The sequence below is a fragment of the Castor canadensis genome, chromosome 13, assembly GCF_047511655.1.
Source record: "Castor canadensis chromosome 13, mCasCan1.hap1v2, whole genome shotgun sequence".
Classification (NCBI taxonomy): Eukaryota; Metazoa; Chordata; class Mammalia; order Rodentia; family Castoridae; genus Castor; species Castor canadensis.
Window position 1 is genome coordinate 412,184 of NC_133398.1, and position 22,717 is coordinate 434,900.

General features: G+C 43.4%; 1 protein-coding gene across 14 annotated transcripts in view; it reads left to right on the plus strand.

Moving 5' to 3' along the window:
* The window catches only part of Pnpla7 (patatin like domain 7, lysophospholipase), an 82,387-nt gene that overhangs the window by 1,386 nt on the left and 58,284 nt on the right, over positions 1-22,717 (plus strand). For 10 of the 14 annotated variants that reach the window (XR_012440673.1, XR_012440674.1, XM_074052709.1 and 7 more), the window contains exons 2-8: positions 1,531-1,605; positions 1,697-1,784; positions 2,357-2,436; positions 3,536-3,627; positions 3,804-3,944; positions 4,965-5,124; positions 6,965-7,045. Coding sequence is in view for 12 of the 14 variants with exons in the window: in XM_074052704.1 (XP_073908805.1) it covers positions 1,531-1,605; positions 1,697-1,784; positions 2,357-2,436; positions 3,536-3,627; positions 3,804-3,944; positions 4,965-5,124; positions 6,965-7,045 (717 nt within the window). In the remaining 2 variants the exon portion in view is untranslated. Of the gene's footprint in view, positions 1-441; positions 507-1,363; positions 1,606-1,696; positions 1,785-2,356; positions 2,437-3,535; positions 3,628-3,803; positions 3,945-4,964; positions 5,125-6,964; positions 7,046-22,717 lie in introns of all 14 variants that reach the window. The other 4 variants (XM_074052706.1, XM_074052710.1, XM_074052708.1 and 1 more) reach the window with 3 other exon arrangements.

The window sequence follows — 22,717 nt, forward strand, 5'->3', positions numbered from 1 at the left end:
GGACCCAGGGACACACTTGGGTAAGTGAAGTGTATGTGGTTGCAGTGCTCTTGTGCACTCTGACTGACATGACAGCTGAGCCAGGGGCAAAGGGGGAGGGAGACTGGGTGCCTTGGTTCTGAAGGAAAAAGCCCACTGCTTTTACAGTTGCATGCTGCACAGTGGCATTATGGTCAGTATCTGACTGAATGTGCAGCAGTCAGCCATTCATAAGATTGTATTGCTTGGTTAGGTTGTAACTGTGTTAAGTTTGTGTAAGTGTACTTTGTGACACTCACAATGACAAAGTCACCTAAGACATATTTTTGAGAATATAGCCACATCCTTAAGGGATTCTCAACAATATCTGTCTCCTGAGCCAAGTTTACAGGTCTGTTTTTTTATGGGTCACTCACTTATTCTGTCTTAATGCAGAATTGTGCCTTTATGGTTTTCCTGTAGTGCCCTTCAGCTCTCCTTGGACTTTCTGACAGAGCGGGCTGAGTCTGAGGCCTGGCTCTCTGAAGGTTGGTGCTTTGCTCCTTGCACTTTTGCAAAAACTGGAGAGGATTAGCAAATGACCTCCGCTTCCCCGTCCAGTTCCTGGCTGGTTGGGAGAAAGGAGTTGATGACGGAGGAATGGAAGGTAGTCTTCATCTTCTGGAGTATGGGCTAGCTTTCTCTGTTGGCCACTTCCTACCTTCAGTCCTCTCTTTCCTTCCTCCCTCCCTTCCATGGATCAGGTCCGTGGACTTCTGAACTCCTGTCAGTGTCCTCCTCAGAGAGAGAAAGGAGCAGACATAGAGCCTTCTTTGCTATTTCTTCTTTGGCATGTGAACTGGTATTGGGTGTTCTCAAAATCCAGATGACTCCTCCTTTGAAGTTTTTTGTTTTGTTTTGTTTTTCTTTTTGAGGCTGGGCCTCACTGCCCAGGCTGTCCTTGAATTCCTGGGCTCGAGTAACCCTGCCTTCTCTTTCCAAGTAACTGGGATTAAACTGAATGCAGGCCTTGGCAGCCTCATACTCTCCTCAGGATTTTTTGTTTTGTTTTGGTGCTACTGGGGTGTGTGAACTCAGGACCTCACAATTGCTAGGCTGGTGCTCCACCACTTGAGCCACTCCACCAGTCCATCCTCAGGGTTTTTGAACACTAACACTGAATGGGCTCACATGAAACCTAGAGCTAGCAGTCCCAGTTTGTCCAGAGATGGCTTTGGCCTCCTTTGTGGCTTGGACTTGCTCTTGTAGGCTTGCATCTTGAAGGCTGGAGAGCCCTGGGTTCAGGTGCATAAATGATATGGGGACATTTGTTAATAGCACAGCCATTGTGCCCATGTATCCCACTGCCTGAGGAAGACAGACTGCTCTCTGTGTGTTCTTGCAGAGAGGCTCAGAGGACTTCAGCACCCCTGGCACGATCACTTCTCTCTGGAATTTCCAGAGTCTCTGACTTCCTCCCTAGCTCCTGACTTTACTCATGTTCCCTAACCAAGACCAGGCTAGGAAGGCAGGCCATTGGTCTGCCCACCCTAAATACTGCTCTCCTCTCAGGCTGGCTTCTGTCTGAGCACCACCCTCTGCTCCTGGGGGCTGCAGTTCATGGAAAATCATTCACAGTCCACCATGGTAACAACTGTGGGCTTCCTGCGGGTGGAACTTGGTGGGCCTATGTGTGGTTGGCCTTGCTGACAAGTGCACTGTCTTCTGTTCTGCCCAGTTGATGGGGATCGCAATTGGAGCCCTACTGGCATTGGCCTTTGTTGGCATAGCCATCTTTTTTGTTCACAGAAGGATTAACCAGTTTCGTGAGTATCTTGGTTTGGACTGTGGCTCTGGGGAGGGGGAGGAAGGGGTGTGTGTGTGTGTGTGTGTGTGTGTGTGTGTGTGTGTGTGTGTGTGTGTGTGTGTGTATTCTGTGAGGTGTTTTGAGCTCCTGGGAGAGCTGCCCTCAAGGCATCTAGGTTTGTTGGAATCTGGTGACCTGTGCCCAAGCCAAAGTTCCCAGTCTCTCCATAGCCTTTTCTACCTCCCTTTCCCAAGCAAGGATCTGGTGAAAAGAAATGAGATGAGTCTCCTACACTGCTACTTCCCTTCACTGTATGAGGGTTTGCTGGGGACAGAACAGGCAAGAACATGGTTTATTGTCCAGCACCAACATTTCTAAGGCCCAGCTAATGCTGCCCCTTCCTGCCTGCCTTCCTTTCAGCCTTCCTTTCAGCCTTCTTTCCATCCTTCCTCCCCTTCTTTCTTGATGGTACTAGAGATTGAACTCAGGGCCTTATGCTGCACTTTTGCTCCAGCAAAGTTCACTGTGCACCCACTCAGGGATGCTTGTAGACCTCTAGCAGCTCACAGTGCCCCTTTCTTCCCCTTGCAGGACAAGTGCAGCCCACCCCTCAGTACAGGTTCCGGAAGAGGGACAAAGTGATGTTTTACGGCCGGAAGATCATGAGGAAGGTAACTTGCACACAGGCACTAGGTTGCACCTGGGTTCCTTACTGGATAGCCTCTGTGGTATGGGGGCCTACTGCTTGCTAGGCTCCTGAGCCCCTGGTCCCTACAGCTCCTGGTGTGTGCCACCCCTCCTCTGGCCCCATAGCCCCTGTTGCTGGATGCAGGGTTTGGGGGATAATGTAAGTCATTCTGATTGTTGTCTGTCTCCCCTAGCCAAACCCAACACATTTTACCTCAAAATACTCCACCTGGCACAGCTCAGGGAGGGCATGGTGCAGAGTGGCATCAGGAGGGCTTGGGCATCTGACTTGAAGCATCTGAGACTGCTTTGGCAAATGCAAGGACAGGAGGCCCTTGGACCCTCTGAAGCACAAATGTGTGTTAACAAGAGGACAGATAGCTAGACAAGGGACCTCTCTGGAGACAGGATGAGTAGGCACAGAGGGCCTCCTATCTGTCCTAGGGTAGCTGTTCTCTGCCAGGATTCAATTGCTGAGCTGAGGAAGGAGCCCAACCCTCTTGGGCTTGGAGGACTGCAGTTCACTGATGGACCCACATGTTTTCCTTAGGCAAAAGCTGTGTAGCCCACTTTTCAGTATCTGTGACAGTTTTGGAACCTTCAAAACACAAATCCCTGGTTCTCCTGCTTTGTGGTTCAGGATCGGGGCTTAATGAACCCCAACCTGAGGATTCACAGTCTGAGTTGATCCCTTCTTGTTCACCTTGGGCTAACTATGCCATAGGAGGGTTCTCTGCCCCCCCCCCCCAACCTCCTCCCACAACTCTCAGAAGTTTTGCAGAAACCAGTAGGTGTGGAACCACTGAGGTCTAAAGGTGTGCCACTTTAGGACAGTGAGGACCACTCTGTACCCTATGTATGTGTGGGGCTGTGTGGTATGTCCTTGTCCATAATGGTACCCGCTCTGTCTTGGGTGGCTATTTCCCCTTCAAGGAGCCAGGCAGGTGGGGTTGGTGTGGCCAGCCCTGGGAGTTGATTTCAGGATGGTGTGCATCCTGATATCTTAAGGACTGACCTGAGGCCGGGAGCTTGGAGCTTGCCAGTCATAGGGTCAGCAACTCCATATCTCCCTTGGCTCTGTAGGTGACCACGCTCCCCCACACACTTGTTGGAAATACAGCCACACCCCGGCAACGATCCAGGAAGAGGACTAAGATGCTGTCTTTGGCTAAGAGGTACTGGGAGTTCCCTCCCTGGTAGGTACTGTGAACCTATGAGGGTCCTCAACACTGCTGTAGTTTGCCTACGCTTCAGGGTACTCCAAGGCTGGAGCCCTGGCTTTGGAGTATTTATGGTATTGGTTTTGAACCCTTTGGTTCTCACTTAAGTTGAATGTGTCTCTACTTCATAGGATTCTGCGTTTCAAAAAGGAATACCCCACTCTGCAGCCCAAGGAACCCCCACCCTCCCTGCTGGAGGCTGATCTCACAGAGTTTGATGTGAAGAATTCTCATCTCCCATTGGAAGTATTGTACATGCTGAAAAATGTCCGGTAAGAGAGCAGATGGGCACAGGAGACGCTGCTGCCAGCAGCCCGGGGTCCACTATGGGGTGTATTGGTAGAATATCACCATCCTCCTCACTAGAACATTCTATGACTTAGCGCTCGTTTATTAGGTGGTGGATGTGAAGGGTTTCTTTTGTTGGCCTGTACCCCCAGTAGTGGTGGGGTTGCTCAGCAGGGTCAGGATGCCTCAGGGTCTGTTCATTTCCTTACCTGTTCTTTCTTGTTCTATTGAATTACTTCTCAATGTTTTCATCTTTAGTGGCAAACTCGTAGGAAGCATGAGAAATAGATGAATGGACCAAAAGCTCCAAGTCTGGATTCTCTTCCATTTTTTTTCCCTTTCATTGTTCTGATGCCAAAAACCTTCCTAGGAAGATTCTATAACCTTCTATCATTTTTGTATCTGGCTAACATTCATGGTCACAGCTTGAGAAGTTCTTTGAGCTGATGGGAATCTCAGAAGTTTAAAATTCTGGTTTTTTTCTTTTTTGAGACAGGGTCTTGATAGGTAGCCCAGGCTGACCTTGAACTTGCCATGTAATCCAGGCTGGGCCTGGAACTTACAGTCCTCTTTTTCTAGCTTCCTGAGTGCTGGAATAACAGGGATGTATCACCATGCCCAGCCAGAAGTTTAAAATTCTGTTTTACAGCCAGGTGCTGGTGGTTCATACCTGTTCGTAACTACTCAGGAGGCAGAGATCAGGAGGATCATTGTTTAAAGCCAGCCCCAGGCAAATAGTTTGTGAGACCCTAGCTCAAAAAAACCCATCACAAAAGTAGGGCTGGGGGAGTGACTCAGGGTGTAGGCCCTGAATTTTTTGCAGTACTGCAAAAAAAAAAAAAAAATTCTGTTTTACAACAATACCAGATGATCTGGGTGAGCTGCAGTCCTGTCCCTGGCATAGTGGAGACAATGGCCCATGTCCCCTCAAGCCTCTTTCCAAGGCTGTCCCTTACCCTACCTGCCCTGGGAGTATGTCCCATAGTGTGTTCTGTTTGTTGCAGGGTCCTGGGCCACTTTGAGAAGCCACTGTTTCTAGAGCTTTGCAAACACATGGTCTTTGTGCAGCTGCACGAGGGAGAGCATGTCTTCCAGCCAGGGGAACCAGACACTAGCATCTATGTGGTGCAGGATGGACGACTTGAGGTCTGCATTCAGGACACCGTGAGTCAGGGTCAAGGGGCCTGGGGGTGGGACAAGAGCTAGGATTACTGTGTTTTCACTTAGCCATCTGTTATCTTAAAACTGAAAAGCTTCCATCAAGAACTTAGTGCAAGCTGGACACTGGTGGTTCACGCCTATAATCCTAGCTACTCAGGAGGCAGAGATCAGGAGGATCATGGTTTGAAGCCAGCCCAGGCAAATAGTTCACCTTTATCTCGAAAAACCCTTCACAAAAATAGGGCTGGTGGAGTGGCTCAAGGTGAAGGCCCTGAGTTCAAGCCCCAGTACCACCACAACAACAACAACAAAAGAAGTTAGTGCAAAATTTTAACTTTTGTTCTCTGGGGAAAAAAAGCACACCTTCATCTCAGCATTCAAACACAGCTGCTATTTTTGGGGGTGAGCAGTACTGTGGTTTGAACTCAAGGCCTCACACTTACCAAGCAGGCACTCTACCACTTGAGCCACTCCACCAGCCTCACAGCTGCTGTTTTGATTTTGGCAAATTATCTTTTATTGGTATGTACATGTGTGCCTATTGTTTAGGCACCTTAGTAGTGGTGCTTATGTGGTTTTGCTTGTATCTTCACCTGGTGTATTTTAAGTACTTTTCAATGTTTCTTTCAAGTCTCAGAACATTCCTGTTAATGGTTTGGTAGTAAATCATTGCATTGGTTGGCCATAATCAATTGACTCCCTTCCTCCATTTTCAGGTTTCTGATTATAAACAATTTTAATTGTAAGAAAACAACATGCCAGTTTACCTAGGAGCTAAATACTTGTTCTTTGCTTATGTTAAGTTGTATCCTTTGGATTGCAATTGCTGAGGTATAGCTTCTAGGTCAGACCCCACCAAGCTGTTTATGTTGTGTTGCTTTCTGAAAAGGTGGTATCAGTTTATTTGTCCTGGTGGCATGTGACCTTGGCTTCCTGTCTGGTATTATTGTTTACAGTAAGTACTTAGTAGTACTGGTGTCATAGTCCTCCCTGACCTTGCAGCCTCAAAAGTTCCTACCTGCCCAAATTCTGGGAGTGGGCAATGGTCCTAAGACCTGTCCTGCCAGATTTCTAGATCAAAGGCATTATCTGGGTAGAGTTGTTGATTTTTAAGCTTGTAGCTTAGCCTTTGGCTGGGCTTGATGGATTATTAGAAAAGAAAAGGCCTTGGTGTTAGCTGGTTTGGGAGGTCAGAGCCTCTAAGTTATGTAGCCATCCAGCTAGTAAGCATACTCCTGGTATGGGCTAGGAAAGGCCTGTGAATTGGGTAGGAGGGGCTCATGGAGGGTGATTAGTATCAGATATGGACAACTTCAAAATAGACTTTCCTGAGTTGAGTTGAGAAGTTACTATATTAAATTACCAAATTGTATGGTTTTCTTTCCTGTTTTGCCTAGTGGAAAGTTACATGAAAATTCTGTAATTTTTACTGATAGTAACTGAATTTGGACCTCAGAGCTCCTGTAATTAGTCCACTAAACCAATTTAGGTTTTGTGAAATTTCAGTTAAACTCACCCTGTTTAGATGAGTGATAGAATTGAGGTGCCATTGACTATTGGGTAGGGTTTATTTTCTTTCCTTTTTTTCCTTCTTTCTTATGGGTAGAGTTTCTTCAATTGTCTTGTTCTCGTTTTTTTTTTCCATCTATTTCTTTTGAGATCATCTATTGTATAGTTAGTTACTCTGATTCTCTTCAGTCCTCTGCATCTTGTCTGAGGCACCCACTTTATTGATGGCAACATGAAGATGGAGGCTTGTGTGCCCAGCTCCTCTGGGTGTAGGTGGGCCTCCCCACCTGTCCTGGTGGATATGCCCTGGACTAATGATTGTCACTCCTCACAGGATGGCACTGAGGTGGTGGTCAAAGAGGTTCTGGCGGGAGACAGTGTGCACAGCCTCCTCAGCATTCTGGACGTTATCACTGTGAGTACCCACTCCCACAACAGGCACCTGAGTGTCCTTGCTCAGCCCTTGAGGCCTCATTTTTTCCTGTACAGCAGGGCTTTTATTGTTAAAGGCCACTTCACAGTGACACAAGATGGAGGGGGGCTTCCTAGGATTGGGAGTAACCTTCATTCTAAACATAGTAGTTAAAAGGGTGTCCATGGGAACAATGTCAACAGTGTGTTTAAGGCAGTCAGGCATTTGGGGGCCAGGTCACGGGGGTGGCTCAAGTGGTAGAATGACTGCATAGTAAATACAAGACCCTGAGTTCTAACCCCACCAGTAACACCGTAAAAGCAAAACAAAACTAATATGTCAGGCTTTTGGTTTGGTGTTAAGTTTAGTTGGTTCGGTTTTGTTTGTTTTTTGTGTTTTTTTTTTTTTTTGAGATAGGGTCTCACTATGTAGCCCAGCCTCCTGAGTACTGGAATTATGGTATGTACCACTACACCTGGTGATTTTTTTACTTTTTTATTATGGAATATTTCTAACATATAAAAGTGAACAGCACAGACACATTAGCCTGTTTGTTTGTTACCAGCTGCTATGAGTCTTAGCTCAGCATATCCTGTTCTAGACTTTTTGTGTGTGTCTGTGTGCTAAGGCCTTGCATGTGTTAGGCAGGTGCTCTACCACTGAGCTGTATCTGTAGCCTCCTTCTCTGTTAAGAAGAGTTTAATATCTACTTAGTTCTCTTTCTTTTGAGTAAAACCTACATTTAGTGACACAAATTTTAAGATTAGCTGATGTTTTTTGTTTATTTGTTTATTTTTGGTTGGACTGGGTCTGACTTCGTGAGTCACACCTCCAGTCCATTTTGCTCTGATTATTGTGGAGATGGAAGTCTCACATGATCCTCCCGATCTCAGCCTTCCAAGTAGCTAAGATTACAAGTGTGAGCCATGAGTGCCCACCTTTTTTTTGGTGGTGCTGGAATTTGAACTCAGGGCTTCATACTTGCAAGGCAGACACTCTACTACTTGAGCCACACTTCCAGCCTGATTAGTTTAATTTTGATAGCCTGTATATGTCTGTTTAACTCAGAAGGGACATTTGATTTTCATCTGGCTCTTTGAAACTGAACCTTTTGGTTCTTTGGTAGTTACATACTGAGGCTACTTTTACTTTGGCTTTTCTAGACTGTGTTATGATGTCTCCAGAGCAGTTAAACAGAACCTGGCTGGGATGCCTTCAGGCAGACTCCACCAAGAGAGTACAGAATCTTTGTATGGAATCTTGTAGGGATCCTGAGTAGAACTCTCCAATCCAGCCCTCAGCCCTGTGCATGTCAAGAAGGCAACAAGCTCCATGCAGATGCTGGGTTGTCCAGTGGAGCTATGATGCTCCCTGTCAGAAGGGCACAGACATGCTTTGTGCTGTTTTGGGGTATGAATGGGACACCCACATCTTGCCATGTCTACCAGGATCTGTTGTCTTCACAGGACATTTGGCCAGGACTGAAACAGCTGCTTGCCTAGGGAAGAATAACTTACCCTCCTCTGAGGCAGATCTGCCTTTAAAGGCCTGGTGCTCAGCTTTGAGGGAACTACCAACATGGGTAGGTAGCCAGGTGCCATTGGTTCACATTTGTGATCCTAGCTACTCAGGAGGCAGAGATCAGGAGGATCATAGTTCAAAGCCTGCCTGGGCAAATAGTTCATAAGATCCTATCTTGAAAATAATCCAACTAAAAAAAAAAGGGGCTGGTGGAGTGGCTCAAGTGGTGGAGCACCTTCTTAGCAAGTGTGAGGCCCTGAGTTCAAATCCCAGTACCACCAACAAAAAAAAAGTATGGGGCGTTGGGCCAGAGCAGGGTGCAATTCACCGAACCCAGCTTTGGACTGTTCTGCGAGGGCTTTGGTTGCTATGAATCTTCAGAGCTCTGTCTGGCTTCATGGGCTTTCCTGAATGTGTAAGGGGCATTGGCATTCTTGAGAAGAGCTGGGAAAGGTCAGAGAGAGCTGTGGTCTACCCACCTTGGCTGCTTTGTTTTCTTTTCCTTTTTCCCTTCTTATGGTCCTGGGGTTTGATCCTGGAGCATAAGACATGCTAGGCAAGTACTCCACCACTTGAGTCATGCCCTCCCCCCAGCCCTTGTTTTTTGAAATGGGGTCTCACTAACTTTACCCATGCTGGCCTCAAACTTGCAATCCATCTGCCTCTACCTCCTGAGTAGCTGGAATTACAGGCATGTACTACCATGCCAGGCTTGGTTTGTTTTCTTTTAAGCAAAAGATAGAGTTTAGGGTAAACAGTGGTGTCAGTTTTTCTCTGATATTATTTCTTATTCTTTATGATCCTTATCTCATTATGGTTTTCAGGTTGGATTGATTTATTCCTGCGTCATGATGCATGTGGCCAGGAAGAGGGTTGTGGGCATCTTTTGGTCCTCTCTCATGCTTTGACACCACTGAGCTAGTGTCAGTATCTCTCTTAGGGAGAGGAGCCCCTCTTCCCTGAGTCTAATGAAATTAGAAAATGAGGGGATAATATTTGAGAGAAAATAATTCTGTATTAATTAATTGGTCATTTAGTATGATGTCATTTTTGTCTCATCAAACATTTGTATTGTCATGTTTTTAAAATTAAAAATTTTTTTTTTGGTGGTACTGGGTTTGAACTCAGGGCCTTGTGCTTGCTAGGCAGGTGCTTTTCCACTTGAACATGCCCCCAGGTTCTAAATTTTAATCTTTTACAAAATGACAACGTACAGATTTTTAAAATGTATTTGATGTTTTTTAAGCAATAGTTGTTTGTTCTGCCCCCAGTCTTTCCAACTCTTAGGTTCCTTCTAAGTACGTGCTTCTCTTGTTTTATATATAATTTTCTATCTTAGATACACTGTCTTCCTGTCTGGTTAATGGAGGTTACTCTCTGTTGATTGTCCAGTATGCCTCACCACTCCCAAAAATCCAACATTTTCACTAATGGTGGTATTATTAGGACTTTGTACATTTTATTTATTTAGAAACAGGATCTTGCTGTGTAGTTCAGAATGGCCTTGAACTTTTGATTCTCTTTCCTCTATCTCTTGTCAACTTTTTGTTTTCTTGGAATTGACAGTTGCCTCATTTAGATTTTTTTTTTTTCTTTGCACCCATATCACAAATATATGTCCTGACCTGTGTTACATGAGTGGTACTTTTCTCTGGGAAAACCTCCTACCTAAGAGCCCTGTCTAGTCTGACTTTCCCCAGCCTGACATCTGTTTGTGTCCTGAGGTCTCCTGTACTATTCAGAGCTCTTGTTTCCTCCTTCCTGGTCTACTTTCTTGTTTTGGTGGAGCAAATACTGTTAGCTTCCTGAAAAAGGTACAAGGGAGGTATATTTTTGAAATCTTACAAATCTAGAATTATACTGTCTTTTCACTGTATTTCCTAGGAGATTTTCTCAACTTTATTTTTATTCTTATATTTTTGTGGTGCTGGGTAACTTTATTTTCTAAACCTTCCATTGATTTTTAAAAATTTCTATCATATTTTTATTTCAAGAGTTTTCTGAATATATGTTTTTTAAAAATAACCTTGTGTTCTTACTTCATGGGTGAAGTAAGGTAAGATTGTCTGTTGCTTCCTATGTGTCTCCAACCTTTATGAGTTTCTCTGTGTATTTTGGGTCTTATCTTTCAGATCAGGGGTTTTCTTGTCTCCAGTAGTTCATTTGTGTGAAAGTGGAGCTATTCAGACCCATGCAGATGCATCTCATAGGTGTAATGTGGAGCTAGCAGCCAGGTACAGAAGGCACGCATTGTGTAATTCCACTCACATGAGCTCAAATCCAAGCCACTATTGCATGCTGGAATTACAGAGGCCAGCAAACTTTTTCTCTAAGAGATCTGGTGAGATTTTTTCACTTTATGGGCCACATAAAAGTCCATCGGCAGTGTGCAGATGAATGAGAGTGGATGTGTGCCACTAAAACTATTTACAAAACAAATGGTAGAAGGGTTTCGCCCTGGACTGCAGTGGCTGCTCTGTGGTGGACGTCAGTGGTTACCTGTCAGGTGATTGGATTGGGCATTGATTTGAGAAGGCATAGATAATCTGGTTGCTGGGAATATTCTGTTCATTGATTTGGGTGGTAGTTATGTGGGTTAATTATCAAAAGAAAAATGCCACTTAAAAGCTGGCATTTCAACTCCTTATGTGCATGGTCAAGACAGTCAACTGAGGGACCTCTGAAAGTTGGCTTCCAGAGACAGTTCAGGAAGTTGGCTTCTTCCTTTGGCGTTGGGAGCCCAGAGGTTAGTGTCTATAGCGCACATTCCCAGAGAGGAATTGGCTAATAGCCTGTGGTGGTGGCATTGGCCTGGAATAGGGAAGGGGTCTGAGAGTGTCTTTATCTAGGGTAGGCACTATTCTCTAGTCCTTAGCTGTACTTGATGATGCAGTGCTCCGATCGGTCTTGCTTTACCTTCTTCCAGAGAGAACACCTCAAAGTCTGCTGGTCTAGGGGAAAGGCCCCTGGGGTTTTCCTCCCAGGTTTGGCCTGCTCCTTACTGGGCCCCATCTGTATGTTAGTATTACCAAAAATTGAGTTCCTCTGGTCTCAATGCCAATTCACAAATAATAAGAGCATGGTCTTAAAGAAAAGGAAATAAAAGTTCATTAATTTGCCAGGCAAATAAATGACTATAGCAGAGACTAGTATGCTGAAAAACTGCTGTCCCTCCTAAGGGGGAGTATGAATTTTTAAGAGAAAGCCCAGGAGTTTTAGGCTTTCCTGGTTTATTGCTGCCATGTTTTGTTGACAAAGACTTAATCCCTCATTCCTGTGTCCCTAGATGAGCATGGCGGGCCAGCAGGTAGCTGAGTAGCCTGCATGGGAAGCATGGTGCTTCAGTAGGTGGATGAAAAAAGTGCTGACCTTGAATTCCCCAGCATGGGAGAAAGAAGAGAATAAATTTCAAAAGGACAAGTTAAATTTGAACCATTGAGCAAAACAGGCTGGCTAGTGAGATGATTTAGTTGTTAGGCTAAAATTACAGTGTGGGCATTTTGTAGGTCTGCAGGGTGCTGGTCTCCACCAAAGATCTGCTTTCTCTGCCGCGGTTTTCTTCTCTTGTTGGAGGGCTCCTTAGGCCATGACTCTGTCACTTGCTTTCAGTAGCTTTTAAAATTTTCTTGGCAGTTCTAACCTACTCTTTGCTTTTGTTACTCTTTTTGTGGTGCTGGGGATTAAATCCAGGGACTTTTGTATGCTAGGTGAGAGCTCTATCACAGAGCTGCATCCCTAGCCTTTCTTTTCTTTTTTTTAATTTTAAATTTAATTAAAAAATTTTTACTTTATTTATTTTTTAGCCTTGGTTTTTTGAGGCAGAATATCACTATGTAATTCATGCTGACCTTGAACTTTTGATTCTCCTGCTTCTGTCTCTCTGGTACTGAGATTACAGATGTGTGCCACCATGCCTGGCTTGCTTTTGTTTTAGTCCTTGAAGGTTTGGATCTTTTTAAGAGAGCAGAGATGAGCACGTACTTTTGGTAAGGGGAAAAAAATAAACATTTGCCTTCATCTACTGTTATTAATGGGATGTAGGCTTTATTATTTCAGTGTTTACAAAGTTGTTATGAAATATTCTGTGATATAATAAACTGATGCATTAGCTATAACCCTGTTGCAGCTGAAACATAGGTTAGCTATAAATTTTTCAATATTGCTTGGTACCAGGCCCAATCAGACTAGGCTCAGCCATCCATCCTAATAAGCCAGTTAAAGAGGGGAACACTGGTGAATGGTAGAGAAAGATTTAATTGTCCGGCCCTAAGGGAATGATTTTCTGACTAAATAAACAAGTAGATTTGAAAATAAAATGAACAGAAGCATTTTAGCAATAGCTGCTAAGTTGTTACTCACTTTTCCTACCTGTCCCCAAACGCACATCCAGAGCAGAGATGAGAATTGCTTGTTTTCTGGGATTTGTGTGGCTGTCTCTCACTGTTTCTCTCTGGATCTCCAGCTGCTTGACTCACTGGCAACTGGCTGTGTAGATCCTGCAGATAAGGCCTGGGAAGTGGGGCTAGGCCACATATGAATTGGGCTGTGGGCACTGTACACCCTCCACCCTGTGAGTGCCTTCAGAGGGAGCTAGCAGTCCACATCAAGGCCACATGGAGTGTAATTAAAGGGAGTACCCTCTGGTCTCATGAAGGGTATCAGGAAATCTGGAGTGGGCTTTGATTTTGGTCCTTGAACCTGGATGCTGGGGTTAGCACGGACCTTATCCACATCATGCTGCTTTGCAGGCTTGCAGAATGTAAGAGTTATGGGTTTATGGAGGCTTGCAAACCTAGATTTCAAAGGAGAGCCTAGAAGGCCAGGAAATGTGTAATAGGGTTGGAATCCCTGCAGGTAGCTTCTAAGAGGGTAATACCTGAAGCTGTGAGGGTGAAGCCTAAGGTGCAGTGGAGATCCCAGGAAGTTGGAGAAGCCAGGAACATGGAATGTCTGTTGAGGAAAGCTGCAGGCAGTGAGTGGAGCCAGCTCTAGAGAGAGACCATGTGGGCTGCAGCCAGCAAAGCTGTATGGGTGGGACTGCCCAAGCCCTTTGGAGTTTACATCACATTATGTACCTTGGATGGCACACATGGACTGCTGGGCTGCAGTCTTGCTTTGCTTTGGCCCTTCCCTTCTATCCCCCAGTCTTCCCTTTTGGAATGGGAATGTTTATTCTGGGCCATTGCATTTTGGGAGTATGTAATTTGCTTTCTGATTTTTATAGGGGCTTATAGCTAAGAGTTTGCCATTGTCTCAGAAGAGACTTTGGACTTGAATTTTTGAACAATTTTAAACTGTTACGGTTTGGGAAACTCTTGGAGGTGGAACTTATTATGAATGGCCATGAGCCTTTGGGGTCAGAGATATGTTCTGGCTTGAATATGAAATATCCTTCACAGGTTCATGTATTGAACCCTTGGTTCCCAGCTATGGTGCTATTTTGGGAGTTGGTGGAAACTTTAGGAGGTGGGCTCTAGTAAGGAAATAGGTCACTGGGGACATGCTTTTGAAGATTATACCTGTCTCCTGCTCCTATTCTTTTTCTCTCTCTCTGCTTCCTTTCTTCCATGAGATAAACAGCCTCCTCCTCCACACCCCCCCCACTGCCTTCATTTTCAGCTTCATATAGACCCAAAGTAATAGAGCCAACTAACCACAGACCACCACTTTTGAAACTATGAGCCAGATAAGTAGTTTTTCCCTTAAGTTGTTTATGTCAGGTATTCTGTCACAGTGAAAAACAAAACAAAACCAAACGAAAACTAATAGCAATTTGTAACCTAAAATGCTCATTTACAAAAGAAAATAGGGCTGGGGATGTAGCTCAATGGTAGATTGTGTGCCTAGCATGTTCAAGGTCCTCTGGGCTTGATCCCCAACACTTTGTGTGTGGGGGGAATCTCAGATCAAGGATCTAAGTTTCCTTCTATTTTTTTTTAAGTTTTAGCAAGGATTTATTTTAGTATGCTAGCATAAAGTTTGGGGGTAGGAATGGAAAGAGAGAGAGAAATATTCCCGTTCCCCATGCAGGAAATGGGAGCAAAGATTCAAAATGGTGGTTCAGTATCTTATTATTACCAGAAGGTTTAGTGCTGGTAAATATTTGGTTCTTGCATCTGGCAAAAGGCAAATTTGAGCAATATGCAAAACTATCGTAAAAAATAATAGTAAAGCTTATTAGGAAAGGAATTTAGCATAACAAGATAACAGTGGGGAGAAATGAAAAAAAGAGAGAAACATTTTCTGCTCCCCATGCAGAAAATGAGAGTAAAGACTCAAAATGATGGCCCTCATCTCTTAGTTTGGAGAGTTGGAGGAATACACATGGTCAAAGATATGAATCTGGGTGACTAAGATGGGTGCTAAAACAGGGAGGTATCATTCAGACCTACTCAAATCATAGGGGCAAAAGGTGTGCTACAGGACTTCCATTTACTAGACATGTCTTTCATTCTTTTTGGCCCTCCACCCTTCCAAGGAGCCCTAGAGCTTGTTAACATCTCCCAGAGAGAAAGGTTATGCAGATAGTTCTGGATGCTGATTGCCCTGTCCTTGTAACTTAAAGACCTAAAAGAGATCGCAGGATGGGGGTGTGTGGTGACTAGGCTTTTTTGTTCTTCCTTTTTTGTTTCAATGTCTTGAGTCTGTCCCTTTAGATACTTATTAAAATAATATAATTTTCCTGTCTCCTCATCTATCTATCCTGCCTCATCCATCACTCAAGGCTAGCTGCTACCTAACATTCTCTACTCAAGGACTAGAGACTCTGAAATCTTTTAGAGAACAGGAAGTCAAAGTCAGTTTTTAGCTACTTTCTGCAAGTATGGGGTGTAGGCCTAGGTCAGGAGTCTCTCTCTCTCTCTCTCTCTCTCTTTTTTAATTTTATTTTTTTCCAGTACTGGAGTTAGAACTCAGGCCCTACATCAGAGCCATTCTACCAGCCCTTCACAAAAATGTGAAGGGTTTTTTGAGATAGGGTCTTGAGAACTATCTGCCCAAGGCTGGCTTCAAAGTGATCTTTCTGATCTCTGCCTCCTGAGTAGCTAAGATTACATCAGCCATAGGTGTCCCAACAGTCAGCAGTCTTTTATCCTTGTTTTCTGTTAATGGAGACAGCTGGAATCCTAGGGTCATGGATGATCCAGGGGACCCCTGTAGATGGGGTTATGTCCTTTGGAAATCGTAACCAATGGAGTTGTGTTTGAAGAGAAGCCATGGTCAGAGTTTAGTGGAGCCCTTGAGTTGTATTATTTGTAGTTTTATAGCCTGGATTCAAGAGGGAACAAACCTGGTTAAAACATTAATATAAGGTTTAATAATGAGCATCTGGATTTTTCCGTGAACTGTAGAAATAGCCGGTGATGGAAGGGCAAGGGGAGTTCTTGTACAGTTGGAAGGTAGACAGGCATGGGCATCAGGTAATCATGCTTATGGACCACTCCTTTTTAACTTCTTGGCTTTAATTGTTTTTGGATGGGCACAAGCAGCTCCATTTGGAATCTGACAGTTTCCCCTTATCTGGACAGTTTCTGTTTTTGTTTTTTTAACTGTTTTTGAATGGTCCCTTGTCACTGGGAATATTTTGTCCCAGTGAGTCTTTCCTTATTGTCAGGATAAGGTGTCCCGGTTGGTCTGATTTGGTCCCACATTGGAGGGGAGTGACTGGCAAGTCAGGTGACATTAAGACCCTTTTTGGCCAAATTTAAGCAACAAAGATTTGGAAGGAGTGGTTGCTAGGTTGTGCTTAACCTAGGAATGTGAAGTCCATTAAGTTTAATTTTGTCTGTCTTATAGGTTATGTCCTGGCATCTTAAAAAATGCTCTTTAGTTTGTTAGATAGAAGTTGTACTTCTGTAGACTGTCAACAGACAAAAGTTAAAGTTTTACAAGGAAAACATAAAACCAATTAGAACAAATATTTAAAGAAACAAATGTTTGAAAAATAAGTACTTGCTAGAGATGTTTTCCATGAGTTTGATTGTAAACTCCTCAGAAGGATCCAAACTGTAGATGACAAGAACATTTAGAACAGTCACTGTTGGAATTTTTTTAAATCTTTAGTAATTGGTAACAGTGTAGTTATTTATATTGTATATAGCATTTTAGGATAATGATTATAATTAACAGCATTACATCAGTACCATTAAGCGCTCCTTGTTATAACTGGGAACACCTGTACACAAACCTGTACAGGTGTGAGGACACTAGCTTGGTATAGCATTTTTGTAAAGGTTGTATTTTAGAAGGCTTACTTGGCGAACACAAATATATTTAACAGGTAAAGGAGCCAGTCACAGTTAGCATCATAGTTTTACACATACCATATCCATATACTAACTTAGTCGTTACCCTTGGAGTAAAATCTTGAGTCTTTGACTAGGTAAGATAGTAGATGTGTAGCACTAAGAAAAACCAAAACCCTAGATTTCCCACCAGTTAGGGGGCAGTGTCAGTGACCCCAAATACCCCCCTACTTTTTAATGCTTATTATGTAATGTTCACCCAGCCAAGACAAATAGATGTAGTCCAGGTTCCAAACAGCAGGGCTGCCCAAATGGCAGGTCTCTCTCATCTGAATGGCACTGACCATAAATAGCAAAAATGCCACAGGTCCTATTGACCATTTTTATATGTAGGAGGTTTAGATACAATACATCTTAGATAAAAGAGTGCATCACATAAACTGATTATTTTACCCATACTAAATTTACATATTTTTAACCTGTAAACACTTAAATAGCATTTACATGTTTCAATATATAGCCTACATGTTTTTAGTAGGGTGTTAAATGTATTAAAATCACTAAAAAGACAGATGCTTAGTTAGGACTTGGTTTCCTAAATAGTCAAAAGCCCAATAAAGTTAGCAGAAACCAAGCAATTACCTATCTTGATAAAACAAAATCTCTCCTATAAGGCAGTTCTTAAAGTTTTTTGTTAGGATATATTCATTATGAGGGGGGATCATAGTGACAATTCTGATTAGACTCATACTGTACATTATTTACATTGCCCCCGTTGTCTCTCCCCCTCCACCCCCTTCCCACCCCACTTAAAGCAATTGCAAGAGGCTTTTTAGTTCTGTTTCATATAGGTATATGAAGTCCATCTGCCATATACCATCACCTTAATCTCCTTCTTCACCCTGCCTACCATAAGGCAGTTTCTATGACAGAGAGTTAGGTGTTAGCTTTACAACAATTTATTTGATTTTGACTTTAGGAAATCCTTTAGATAACCTTTTAAGTTAGAATCATGTTCAAGAGCTTTTTATGAGTTTTATCTTTTATGTATTTATAGACCTACTTAAATATTTTGCTACCTTTTTATTTTGGAGCAAGCCTTTAGGACAAAGTTTACCCTATAATAATCCTGTATTTAAAAGTCATTTCCTTTTACCTTTAACTTCCCCTCCCCCAAACATATCTCCAAAACCTTTTTACTTGACAAAATCTTTTAATTTGTATTGAAATTAGACAAAATTGTTTTCTCATAAAACTCTTAATACTCTTGTATTTTTATGAAAAGCCAGAAAGAAAGCAATCTTAAGCTGTTTTCCTGTACAAAAACAATTCACAGAAAGCATATTTGTTATAGACTATATATTATAAAAGAGAATTAAATCCCAAATTATATTTATGACAGAATGACAGGCTAAGGTCTTTTATTACAAAGAAGTCAAATTCCTGGGGGCAGAGGGGAGAAATGACCCAAGCCTTGTATGCACATATGAATAATAAAACAATTAAAAAAAAAAGTCAAATTCCAAGATTTTTTCTACCAGATGCCATTTGAGTTTAAAATGGCCACTTTCTTCCTTTAGTTTGCACCCGAGAGTTAATTCTTGAATGCCCAAATGTCTTCACTGGGGATTCTATTCAACATTTATAGCATTTAAGGAAGAAATAATGCTGAAAATAAAATGAAGAGTAGGGAATGCTTTCTAACTCAGTTTTTGAGACTAGGACCACTCTGATACCATACCAGACACAGGCATTTACAAGAAAAGTGCAGACCAGTGTCTCTTGTGAATAGAGACACAAATACCCTCAGCAAAATATTAGAAATTAAAGTTCAACAATAAGTAGAAAAGAGTAGTACATGGTGCTCAAGTGGAGTGTGTCTCAGGAATGAAAAGGTGCTTCAACAATTGAAAATCAGTTAATGTACTTCAGAAGCACATCAACAGACTGAAGAAGAAAAACATAATCATCTCAATAAATGCAGAAAAAGCCTTTGACAAAATTCACCACTATCCATTTGTGATAAACAATTTGGGAAAATCTAAGCAAAGAGAGGACATCCTAACTTAAAAGAAGAAAACCTCTTGACCCTGTGAAGAATATCCCTAAAATACCAACAGTTGGCATACTCAATGGTGAGAGACTGAGTGCTTCCCTTGAAGACCAGGGAAGCCAGAATGTCTATCTGTTGTAGTCACTGAAACACAGAAAATCCAGGTTCTTATATCTCACGTGGGTGCATCCAGACAGGATGTGTAGACGTCATAAGGGTGATAATAAAAGTTTACTAAAGATTAGGGAGAAGAATTACAAGGGCCATGATGGACCAGGTATGAGGTCCAGAGAAGCAGAGAGAACTTTTTGTTACAAAAGTGTTTTTAAAAGGTGCTATCAGTAAATGAGTTTATTAGGGGTTATTTGTGTGCTGATGAACTCATTAATAAGTTCTATTTAGTGGTGGGTGACTTAGGCTACCTTCACCTAAGTCACCAACCCTCATCCTACCCAGACCATCTATTTTATATGCCTCTAAGTCTAACACAGAAATGATGCAAAATGGATGTTGAGCACCATCTAGTGTTGAAATAGCACCGATGACTTTGGGCTTAGGTGACATAGGCACAGACAAAACGAGACTCAAAAGCTTATGGATACTCCATCCTTGCCATTATCAGAATTCTGTTGATCTCAGCAAACAACCATGGGACGGATGGCTCATTTTGCTGCATCCTTCATGTAGAACTGCTAAATGGTGGCTTGCTGCAAGATGGAGTTGCTCTGGCTAGGAGTTGGAGGACTAGTTTCACTACACTCTTCCTCTTCCTTTGACTCTTACATTCTTTCTCCCAGCTCCTCTGTGATGTCCCAAACCTTGGAAGGGGGTGTTATATGGTTATCTCCTTCTGCCAAGAGCAGAGCACCAATCAATTATTCCACAGCAACAGACACTTAACTCCTCAAATGACAAATTCCAATCAAGAGCATGTGACCTACCATGCATGATAGCCCATGCCTAAAATTCCAGCTACTCAGGAGGTAGAGGCAGGAGGACTGGAAATTCCAGGGCAGCCCAGGCAAAGATAGCAGCAAGACTCTGTCTCAAAAACAAAATAAAAATAAAAGGACTGGGGGCATAGAGTTCAGGGTATAAGGCCCTGGGTTCAATCTTAAGTACTGCAAAAAAAAAAGTATGTGACCCAACCAATGTGTAAAGGCATCATTTGAATATGTGATTGTCTCCTTTTACATGGCTTAAAGCAGTAGCAGTAATAGCTCACTTCTCTAATCCCAGCTACTTGGGAGGCAGAGATTGGGATTATCACAGTTCAAGGCCAGCCTGGGCAAAGAAGTGAGACCCCATCTCAACAAAAAAGTCAGGGCATGGTGGTACATGTCTATCATCTCAGCTACACAGGAAACAAAAGTAGGAGGATTGCAGTCCAGACCAGCCCAGGTAAAAACATGAGAACCTATCTCAAAAATAACCAAAGCAAAAAGGGCTGGGGGTGTAGTTCAAGTGATACAGTGCCTACCTAGCAAGCACGAGGCCCTGAGTTCAAATCAGAACTGCCAACTACTGATGAGCAAATAAGCAAATAGCTTAAAGCACCAGTGATGTTGGCCTCATTATCTGGGGAATAAGCACAGCACATGATACCAGTAGGACACAGTACTTCCACGGACAGCAGGCAGCATGTCTGAGGTCATTCTTTGTTGCAGAATGTGCTCATCTGTACTGTCCCACAAATTTGTGGTAACCACCATATGCTGGTGAATGGGAGGAGGGGCTGTTTCATTGGGTCTTTCAAGACAAAAGGGGGCACAAGTACACAGATGTCATCCATACTCAGCTTTCATCCGTCCCGTACTGTGGTGTAAATAGACTGGGATTTATGTATGTGTTCTTACTACTGCCAAGGCCTCATTCTAGGACCGAACCCATGCTCCCCTTCACTTTTGTTCTTAAAGGAAGGCTCCACATCAGTGCTGGGGTGCCTAGAAAACACAGCACATTTCAGGGCATGCCTGCTTGACTGGATAGGGGAAGTTCACCACATACCCTACATCTAGACTTGTAGGTTGTCTCTGTAGTTGCCAACCACTGCAAGAAGAGGTCCCCCTTGACAGTGGTTAGCAACAGCAGTAATTTATGAATATAGACACAAGTGTTTTTTTTTTATTTATTTTTTTGGTCGTACTGGTGTTTGAACTCAGGGCCTTCACCTTGAGCCACTCCATCAGCCCATTTTTGTGATGCATTTTTTCGAGATAGGGTCTTGGGAGCTATTTGCCTGGGCTGGCTTTGAACCTCAATCCTCCTGATCTCTGCCTCCTGAATAGCTAGGATTACTGGCCTGCCCCCAAATACAAGTGTTTAAACAGCAGCTTCACTGGCACATCATACCCACTTAACAAAACAATGGTAGTGGCTTACCTGCTAGGGGCTATGACTTTTCTGGCTACAGGTTTTTGTCTTGGCTTACTAACAGACATGGGTCCTATCCTGTGGAGGAGGCCTAAGATCCAACGGGAGAGTGATTGATTGCACCAAACTAGTTCTGTCACTGCAGAACCAGCGGGCATGTCCTGCAGGGCATGCTGATAGCATAACAACTGGGGCCTCCTGTAGCCGAGGAGGACCATTGGCAACAATCATCTATTCCTTACACTGCCCCCAGCCTGCATAGTACCATCTGGTACTACAAATGCTACCCAGTAGGGAAGAAGCTTCCAATTCAGTCACAGCTTGATTCTCTGTGTCTCACAACCAGAGCCCGTGTTGTTTTCAGTATGGGGGACTTACTGTCTAATTCTGGCATGCAATGAACTACAGTGGCAATAGCTTGCATGGTGTGAGTGTCTGAGGCCTCCCTAGCCAACTCATAGTGAGGTAGCCCACCCCTGGCCCTGGGAGTTTTCTGGAAGCACTCATTTAAATACAGGGTAACTTCATTTAAACTCTTTAGCAGGTTTAATGGATTTTTTCAAAACTTTTTTTTTTTTTAAACCAGTCCCTGTGGGGTGATAAGGCAGGTAAAAAATACCATTGTACTTGGCCATCCTCAGCCTAAGCCTGTATGTCAGTGTTTGTGAAATGGGTACCTCTGTCATTGTCAGTCCTCTGTGGACACCCATTACACAATCATACTGAGCTGAGTAAGGCCTCAGTGTTACAAGGGAACATGTGAGGAGACCCAAGGCAGTTTCTACACAAGTGAAGGCAAATTTTCATGGGTCCCATGTAATCTATCTACCAATCTCTTACTGGGCATGTTGACTTATACACCTGTCCAGGTAGTACATCCATCTTTCAAGGCTATAGCCAGAACAAACCTCTGTACAGCAGAAAAAATGCCAGAATATTTTAAGGGAATGGCTGCAGCCTTTGCTGTTTTCCAGCCAGGTTGGTTCCTCTGTGCCCTGATTCTACATGTACCCAATGGGCAGCTTCCTCAGGTACCTGCGGGCAAATGCCTTACATCTTTGTGAGGGTATCAGCCTTCTGGTGATGAGGGTGGGGTTAGTGGGCTATGGGTGGCCACATGGAAGATTCTTAGTGGCTCTGATTTTGTGTTCTCTCATAAATTCCCCTCCACAATTATTGTCCCCATAATGGCCTTGCCAGTGCTTCCTTTCTCATTGTGCCATCCATAGGCCCAACCCTCTAGAGACAGCTCAACTATTTGTATAGATAGTGGCCATTTCTTATGAGTCCCAAGTATCTATACAGTTCTTAGTTAGCCCATTGACTACTCTTCCCCTCCTCTCTCCAGCCACATAATGTCTGCATTCATTTGTATTGCTATCACCACCCCTTCCTGTTTTGATACAAAACATTCCTGTTTTGCTAGTGTCATTAGTGTACCAAGCATCTTCAGGGATGGGCAGTATCCCTCCTAGCATCTTATCT